We start from the raw sequence: 9,562 nt of genomic DNA, 5'->3' as shown, positions 1-9,562 counted from the left end.
TTTTTAGCTCTTTTTAAAGAATTTTTGTATTAATTTTAATGAAAATTTACTTTGGATTTCCATTCATTCATTGTTGCACTTTTCTCTCTGCCCACCCCTCCCCCAGTACACTCTTCTCTTTGAAAAGTAAAAGAAAAGATCCCCCATTGTTTTACAATCCCTCCCCCAAGGTCCAGTATACTATGCATTGGCAACTCTTCATACCATAGACTAGGCCATCTGAGCTTGATCCCAGTTTGGTTTTGATGAACTTTATGGTCTTTGGATTTACTTGCAGATCTCTGATCCATCTTGAGTAGATTTTTGTGTACAGTGTGAGATGTGGGCCCTTTTTCAGTTTTCTGCAGGTACAAGTCCAGTTTTGCCAGCACCATTTGTTGAAGAGGCTTTCATTTCCTCATTTGATATGTTTTATTTCCTTGTTAGTTAACCATAGATAGATGGGTCCATTTCTGGGTTTTAAATTCTGTTTCATTAGTCTATGTGCCTGCCATTGTACCAGTGCTGTTGGTTACTACCACTATGTAGTAGGTTTTGAGGTCAGGGAGTGCTATGACTGCTACTTCATTTTTGTTTTTCAGAAGTGCTTTGCTTATTTGAGGTCTCTTTCCTCTCCAAATAAACTTGGCAGTTTCCCTTTCAATCTCCTTGAAAAATGAATTTGGTATGTGGATTGGAATTGTGTTGAACATGTAGATTGCTTTCGATTGGATTGTCATTTTCAAAATATTGAGTCTTCCTATCCATGAACAGGGCACATTTTTCCATTTATTTAGGTGTTTTATTGTGTCTTGCTGAAATGTTCTGTAGTTTTTTTGCACAGGTCTTTTGTATCTCTAGTTAGGTTCACTTCCAAGTATCTCACCTTGTGCTTGGCTATTGTAAATAGTAATACTTCTTGGTTTCCTTCTCTGAGTTCTCTGTGTTACTGTAGAGGAATCCCACTTCTTTTTTTTAATACTAATCGTGTATCCTGCTACTCTGCTAAATTGGTGTACCATCTCTAAGAGTTTTTTGGTTGAGTCCTTTGGGTTTTCTTTGTACACTATCATATCATTGTATATAGTGATAGTTTAGCCATCTCTTTACTGATCTGGATGCCTTTAATTTCCTTCTTTTATCATAGTGCCCTAGCAAGTACTTCTTCTACACTATTGAATAGAAGGAGTGACAGTGGTCATCCTTGTCTGCTCCCTGTTCTCAAGGAAAATAGTTTTAGCGTTTCCCGATTGGGAATGATATTTGCTCTTGGTTTTGCATATATACTTTCCACTATATTGTGGAAATTTCCTCCTATTCCAGTTTTGTTGAGTGTCTTTATCAGGAGGGAGTTTTGGATTTTTTGAAATGCCTTTTCTACATCAATCTTTAAGATCATATGGTTTTTGTTATTTGCTTTGTTTTATGGTAAATTACTTTGCTTATTTTTCTTATTTTGAACAATCCTTGCATATCTGTTATGAATTCCACTTGGTCATGATGAATTATTTTTTATGTGCTTTTGGAGTCCATTGGCTAGTATTTTGTTAAGGATTTTTGCATCTATATTTATAAGAGAGATTAGTTTGTAGTTTTCTTTCTTGATAATATCTTTTCCTGGCTTTGTTGTTAGAGTTATGCTTGCTTCATAGAGTGTCTCAATGAGTATTCCTCCTTTTTCTATTTTGTTAATATAAGTAGAGTTGGTAATAGATCTTTTCTGAATGTTTAGTAGAATTCAGTAGTGAACCCATCTGATCCAGGACTTTTTTAGTGGAGGACTCTTTTATGGTCTGCTCAATTTCTTTTTTGGTGTTGGGTCTGATCAAGTATTCTACATCTCTCTGTGTCAGTCTGGATAGGGCATGAGTTTCAAGGAATGTGTCCATTTCCTCTGTTGTTGTTCATGTTATGTGCCATTGAGTTGCCTGTGACTCATAATGACCCTATTCACACTAGCTCTGAAACTTGTCCTATCCTGAGCCAATCTCATCATCTCTAACAGACCTAATCTCATTTCTCTAGTCACTGAGTCCATCTCATCTTGGATTTTTCTTTCGTGCACTGTCCATCTACCCTTCTAAGCATGATGGTCCTCTTCAAGGACAGGTCCCTCCTGACCACATGTCTAAAATATGTGAGATGAAGCCTCAAAATCCTTCCCTTCAGGGAACAGCTTTATTTCACCCTTTCCAGGACAGATCTGTTTGTTCTCCTGGCAGTCCACACAATACTCTTCTCAAGTATCTCCTCTCAAAGGCATTGATCCTTCTTCCCTCATTCTTAGTTATTGTCCAGCTCTCGGATGCATAACAAGTAATTGTGAAGACTATGCCTGGATAAGAGACACCTTAGTTTCTAGACTGACATTATTACTCTTCAGTACTCTAGAGAGGTCTTGACAGCAGACTTTCCCAATAAAATTTGTCTTTTGATTTCCTCATTGCTGGTGCCAAGAGTGTTGATTATGTAACCAAACACGCTAAAGTTATCAATAACCTCAATTTCTTCTGCATCCATCATGAGGCTAGTGATCAGTCCAGTGGTGAGAATATTTGTTTTGTTAATGTTTTATCTGGGAGGCTGGGCTCTATGAGGAGGAATGTGGGGTCAAGATTGCTGGAAGATCTATCAACAATCTCCGATACGCAGATGACACAACCCTGCTTGCTGAAACTGAGGAGAACCTGAAGCACTTGCTGCAGAGGGTCAAGGACTGCAGCCTCCAATATGGATTGAGGCTCAATGTCAAGAAGACAAAGATTCTCACCACTGGGCCAATTGGCAGCATCAAGATGGATCGTGAAGAGATTGAGATTGTTCACAGCTTTAGTTCACTTGGCTCCACAGGCTTGGCACCAGTAGCCAGGAAATTAAAAGACGTATTGCCATGGGAAAGTCTGCTGTTGGGGACCTCTCCACAGTACTGAAGAGCAATGGTGTCTCTTTGGAGACTAAGGTGCGTCTGATACAGGCCATTGTCTTTGCAGTCACTTGTTATGCATCAGAGAGTTGGACAATGACTAAGTAGGATAGAAGGAGAATTGATGCCTTTGAGTTGTGGTACTGGAGAAGTGTATTGAGGGTACCATGGACTGCTAGGGAAACAGATTCATCCGGGAGAGGGTTAAACTGGGCTGCTACTTGGAGGCAAGGATTCTGAGGTTCCTTCTAACATACTTTAGACATGTTGCAAGGAGGGACAGGTCCTTGGAGAGGGACATCATGCTTGGTAGGGTGGAGGGACAGCACAGGAGGGGAATGCCCTCTCTGAAGTGGATTGATTCAGTGACTGGGATAATCAGAATGGGTGTATCGGAGATGGTGCAATTGGCACAGGCCAGAGCAGAGTTTAGGGCTGTTGTACATAGGGTCGCTATGAGTCGCAAGCAACTCGACGGCACATAACAACAACAACAACATTTACTCTATGCCCTCGTTATATATTTATTGATATATAAATATTACTTTTAATGAACGTTTATAGATATTTTGGATTTCCATTCATTCATTGTTGCAATTTTCTCCCTTCCCACCCCTCCCCCCACTTCGCACTTCTCTTTGAAAAGTAAAATTCTTTCATTGGTATATAATACCTCCACCCCCAGTACACTCCACTATGCAACCTTCATTCTGTACTCTTGTTATGACCATAATACCAAATAATATATCACTTTTAAACAGTTCTCGCCCTCATCTGTTTCATTGCAGTATACATAATTTATCCAATATTTCTCAGTCTCACTCCAGTCCTGATGTCAGTCCCGTTCTACAACAGTGGCACACTGCAATATTTGTCCTTTTGTGACTGTGATATTTCACTCAGCATAATGTCTTCCAGGGCCACCCATTTTGAATAATATTAAATTAGTTCCTTGTTTTTCAATGCAGTGTTGTATTCCAATGTGTGAATATACTGGAGCTTCTCTATCCATTTGTTTGTTGATGGGCACTTAGGTTGTTTCTAACACTTTGCTATTGTGAACAAAGCTGCAATAAACGTGGGTGTGCATATATCTTCTTGGGTGGTAGTTCTGGTTTCTTTAGGGTATATTTGCAGTAATGGAATTACTGGGTCAAATGGTATTTCCATTTGCAACTTTTTGAGAGAGTACCATACAGCCTTCCATAGTTGATGCACCATTTTATACTCCCACAAACAATTAATAAGGATGTCAGTGTCTCCACAGCCTCACCAACATTTGTTGTTTGCTGCTCTGTTAAATTTTGCTATTCTTACAGCGGTGAGATGACATCTCATAATTGTTTTGATTTGCATCTCTCTTAGACCTAGGGATTTTGAACATGTCTTCATGTATTTGTTTGCCATCTGAATGTCTTCTTTGGTGAAGTGTCTATTCATATCCTGTGCCCATATTTCAATTGGATTATTTACCTTTATCTTGTTGTGGTGCTCAAGTATTTTAGAAATTCTAGATATAAGTCCCTTATCTGACATGTCATTACCAAATATTTTTTCCCAGTCTGTGACTTTTGTTTTTTCTCTGTTGGAGAAGTTTTTAGATGTACATAGGTATTTGATTCTTAGAAGGTCCCATTCATCTATTTTATCCTCTCCTGCTTGTAGATTTTTCAGGATGCTTGGAAGACTATTTATTTTGTGAATTAGGAAGTCTAGAGTCCTTCCAAGCTTTTCTTTAATGTGTAGTCCTAGGTATTAGTTCTTGGTTCATGATCCATTTTGAGTTAGTTTTTGTGGAAGGAGTGAGGTGTGGATATTGCTTGAGTTTTCTGCATAGAGTTTTCTAATTTTGCCAGCACCATTTATTAAAAAGGCTGTTGTTTCCCCACCTAACTGATTTCTTCTCTTTGTTAAAAATCAATTGACCCTAGGTACATGGATTCTCTATTCTATTCCATTGATGTATCTATCTGTCATTATACCAGTACCGTGCTGTCTTGACCACGGCAATCGGATTTGAAATCAGGAAGTGAGATGCCTCCTAACTTGTTTCTCTTTTAAAGGAGTGCTTTGTTTATTCGGGGACTCTTTCCATTACAAATAACATTGGAGATTGCCTTTTCCATCTCATTGAAGAATCGGATTGGTATTTGTATTAGGATTGCTTTGAACGTGTAAATTGCCTTTGGTATTAGTGTCATTTTCACAATATTGAGTCTTCCTATCCATGAGCAAGGGATACTCTTGCACTTCTCCAGGTCTCTTTTTGTTTCTTATATTAATGTTTTGTAATAGAGCACGGTTTAGGGCTGTTGTACATAGGGTCGCTATGAGTCGCAAACGACTCAATGGCACATAACAACAACAACAATTTTCTTTGAATAGATCTTTTGTGTTTCTGGTTAGGTTTACTCCCAAGTATTTACTCTTGTGATTAACTCTTGTGAAGAGTATTGTATTTCTTAGCTCCATTTCTGTATTTTCTTTGTCATTGTAAAGAAATCCAATTGATTTTTGTATGTTGATCTTGTGTCCTGCCACTTTTCCTGAATTAGTCAACTATGTCCAGTAGTTTTCTTCCTGAGTCTTTAGGCTTATCTAAGTATACTATCATATGATCTTCCTAGAGAGATAATTTTACCTCCTCTTTGCCAATTTGGATACATGTTATTTCTTTCTCCTATTACTATCACTAAGACTTTCAATACCATATTGAATAGGAGAGGTGATAGTGGGCATCCTTGCCTACTTTATGTTCTCAGTGGGAATGCCTTTAATCTCTCTCCATTGAGAACAATATTTGCTCTCAGGTTTGTGTATATCATTTTTACTATGTTGAAGAAATTCCCCTCTGATCCTGTTATGCTGAGTGTTTTAATCAGGAAGGGGTATTGGATTTTGTCAAAGGCCTTTTCTGCATCAATTCATAGGGTAATGTGGTTCTTGTTCTTTGCTTTGTTAATGTGATGAATTACATTGATTGTTTTTCTTATGTCAAACCATCCTTGCATGCCTGTTATGAATCCCACTTGGTTTTGGTGAATTATTTTTTTTAATGTATTATTGGATTCTATTGGCCAGGATTTTATTCAGGATTTTTGCATCTATGTTCATGAGAGATATTAGCCTATATTTTTCTATTTTGGTAGTGTCTTTACATGGTTTTGGTATCAAGGATATGATTGCTTCATAGAATGATTCTTGGAGAATTCCATTTCTTTCTATTTTCTGAAATAGTTTATGTAGAATTGGTTAACAGTTCTTCTCTGAATGTTTGATAAAATTCACTTATAAAACCATGTGGTTCAGGGCTTTTTTGCCTTGAAGTTGTTGTATTACCTTTTCAATTTTTTCCTTTGTAATGAGTATGTTCAGCTGATCAATTTTGGTTTGTGTCAGTTTAGGTAGATTGTGAATTTCTAAGTATTTGTCCATTTCCTCTAGGTTTTTATTTATTTTTTTTAGTATAGTTTTTTGTAATATTCCATTGTTAGTCTTTTTATTTTACATGGTTCTGTTGTGATGCTGCCCATTTCATCTTTTATTCAGATTTTGTGTGTCTTTTCTTTCTTTTCCTTTGTTAATTGTGCTAGTGGTTTGTCGATTTTATTGACCTTTTCAAAGAACCAACTCCTAGATTTCTTGATGGCATCAGTTGTTTTTCTGTTTTCTGTTTCATTTATTTCTGCTCTAATTTTTTTTCACGTTTGTTGATTTTTATTCATAATCTGTTTTTCAATACAATTTACATCCTCATCCCCATTCCCATCCTGATTATACAGATGCTAGTGGCAGAAAGGCCTGGAATAAATACATCCAAGGAAGAGGATAAGAGGCAAAGCTGTGAAGCTACGTGCATGCACAGGTTCTAAGGGGGAGAGGGGAGAAAGTGTCTTGGGAATAAACTGAAGGTAATTAGAGGGTTTCAGCTAAAGTTTGTTCAGTCATCCTTGTCTTTTGCTCCATGTTTCAGGATGCGTGTGAACTCGATGTAATTGAAATTCCCCTTTTTGTCGATCGGAGCTTCTCTGTAGAGCTCGTCCACTTCCTCGTCCGTAAAACGGTCCCCCATGGTGGTCAGCAGCTCTCTCAGATAGTCTTCCTGAATGGTGCCTGTTGCTTCTTCATCAAAGCAGGCAAAAGCATTTCTGATGACATCCTCTGGATCTGTCCCATTGAGCTTCTCCCCAAACATCGTGAGGAACATGGTGAAGTTGATGGGTCCTGGAGCCTCATTAATCATGGCTTCCAGGTGCGCATCCGTTGGGTTCTTCCCTAGAGAGGCCAGCATATCATGCAAGTCTTCCTTGTTGATGAAGCCATCTCTGTTCTGGTCAATCATGTTGAAGTCCTCTTTAAACTCCTGAATCTGGGACTGATCAAACATGGCAAACACGTTGGATGTTGTGCGCTGAGGGCGCTTCTTGGTGGTCTTGGTCTTGGCCTTTTTGCTTGACATGGTGGCTGTTTAATTCGTCAGACGCCGGGACTGGGCTGTGCTGCGAGAGGCGAGGAGGATGCGATGACGACTGGGCTGCGGGGCAGCACCAGCACTTCCGTTTCTGAGGCTTCCGGAAGGCGGCGTGTCCAAGTCGGAGGGGTGCTGCCGGTGCGGGTGGCGTGGAGCCGGGGGCGCGCAGGCACTGGGCGTGGGGCATGCAGGGACCTCGTCCTGGCCGCACGCTCCACGCTCACCCTGCGCCCCACGCCCCCCCCCCCATCACCCGCGCCCCTGCCTGCGTCCGCAGTGGCGGCGTCCGCCCTGCTCTATTTTTTATCATTTCCTTTATTTAGAGGGTGTTGGGCTTTCTTGCCGTTCTTTTCAATTTGTTGGAGATGTTGGGTTAGAGATTCAATGGTCGTTTTTTTCATGCCCTTTGATGTGTTTGCTTATTGCTATAAATTGACCTCTGATTACTGCTTTGGCTGTTTCCCAGAGGTTTTGGTAGGTTGTGTTTTCATTGTCATTTCTTTCAAGAAACTTTTTTTAGTTCATTTTTTAATTTCTTCATGTACCTACTGATGTTCAAGCAAGGTGTTATTAAACTTCCAAATGTATGGGGTTTTGTCCTTTATCCTCTTATTATTAATTTCTAATTTTGTAGCATTGTGATCAGAGAAGATGCTCTGTATGATTTCTATGGGGTTTTTTTTATTCATTAATTTTTGCCTTGTAGCCCAAGATACGGTCTAGTCTGGAAAATGTTCCATGCACATTAGAGAAGAAGTTATACTGGGCTTTTTTTTTGGGGGGGTGCATTAGCCTATAAATATCTATGAGTTGAGTTGGTTTATTGTGTGGTTTAATTCTTCAGCATCTCTGTTGAGTTTCTTTCTGGTAGTTCTATCTTTTCTTGAAAGTGGTGTATTTAAGTTTCCAACCACTATAGTAGTGTTTTCTATTTCCTTTTTCAGTTTTGTTAATGTTTGTTTTATATATTTTGCAGGTCTATCATTTGGTGCATAGGTATTTATTATTGTTATGTCCTCATGTTCTATTGACCCTTCAAGCATTATGTTGTGACATTCCTTGTTCTTTGTGATGGTTTTTGGATTGAAACTTATTTTATCAGAGATTAATATCGCTACTTCTGCTTTGTTCTGTTTGGTACTTGCTTGGTACATTTCCCCTTACCCTTTTATTTTTAGTCTTTTTTTATCTTCAATTTTCAGGTGTGTCTCTTATAGACAGCATATTGATGGATTTTGGTTTTTTTAATCTAACCTCTACTCTTTTTCTCTTCAGTGGTGCATTTAAACCATTCACATTCAGTGTGATTATTGAGAGATAGGGTTTTATTACCATCATTGTGTTGAGTTCTTTTTGGTGTTGTTTCTAGTTACTTTGGTCCATGCTGCTTTCTGTGGCACCTCTGTAAGAAGGACATCTCTCACTGTTTCCTGTAATGCTGGTCTAGCTTTTACAAACTCCTTTACGTTCTCTTTTTCTGGGAATATCTTGATCTCATTCATATTTGAGGGACAGTGTAGCTGGATACAATATTCTTGGTTGACTGTTGTGTTCGTTGAGTGTTCGAAATACATTATTCCACTGTCTTTTTGTTCACGTGGTTTCTGCTGAGAAATCAGCAGTTAGTCTTATTTGCTCTGCTTTGTAGGTTACTATTTCTCCCTCACTGCTTTCAGAATTCTCTCTTTATCTTTTTTCTTATACTAGGTATATTTACAAAATTCAAATACATTATTTTTTCAGATCACATTCTTCCAACTTCTCTCAGACACGCACCCATCAAAGTTTAAAAACCTGATGATGAATCTCCTCCCCATTCTCATGTCTCTGCTTCCACCCTCCCCCACCTTGGATACTCATACTAATTTACAATAATGGTTTTATTAAGAATTTTCCTTGTGGGACTGAGTTAGTTCACTCAGTATAATGCTCTCCAGTCACTCCTATATAGTAGGTAATAATTTATAAGATCATTGCTCCTGAGTGTTACGTAGTATTCCAATGTATGCTTGTACTATAATTTCTCAATCCATTCAATTGTGGTTGGATATCTGGGCTGTTCCCATGTTCTTGTGATAGTGAATAAACTGCTAAAAACATTGATGTACAAGTGTCCATTTGTACTGCACTGAAACAGAGGAGGGAGAAAACTGTTTAAAAGAGATATATAACTAGGTATTTCTGTCATC

The 9,562-nt window shown here is 38.6% G+C and overlaps 1 protein-coding gene across 2 annotated transcripts; it reads right to left on the bottom strand.

Annotated features, from left to right (window-relative positions):
- Positions 1 to 6,842: 6,842 nt before the first annotated feature.
- On the bottom strand, positions 6,843 to 7,361 carry LOC102850635 (myosin regulatory light chain 12B-like). 2 transcript variants are annotated; one of them, XM_006895989.1, is made up of 2 exons: positions 7,180 to 7,361; positions 6,843 to 7,017 (listed from the first exon to the last, which is right to left on the bottom strand). In XM_006895989.1, exons 1-2 carry the CDS (start codon positions 7,359 to 7,361, stop codon positions 6,843 to 6,845), a joined length of 357 nt encoding a protein of 118 aa, XP_006896051.1. The 2 variants fall into 2 exon arrangements, with proteins under 2 accessions (XP_006896051.1, XP_006896050.1); XM_006895988.1 differs by having other exon boundaries at positions 6,843 to 7,361.
- Between the last annotated feature and the right edge of the window lie 2,201 nt (positions 7,362 to 9,562).

Source organism: Elephantulus edwardii, unplaced genomic scaffold, assembly GCF_000299155.1.
Source record: "Elephantulus edwardii isolate Elephantulus edwardi_28Jun2011 unplaced genomic scaffold, EleEdw1.0 scaffold00178, whole genome shotgun sequence".
NCBI classification, from domain to species: domain Eukaryota; kingdom Metazoa; phylum Chordata; class Mammalia; order Macroscelidea; family Macroscelididae; genus Elephantulus; species Elephantulus edwardii.
Note: the sequence above shows the minus strand (reverse complement) of the source record. Positions and strands in the feature narration are given on the sequence as shown.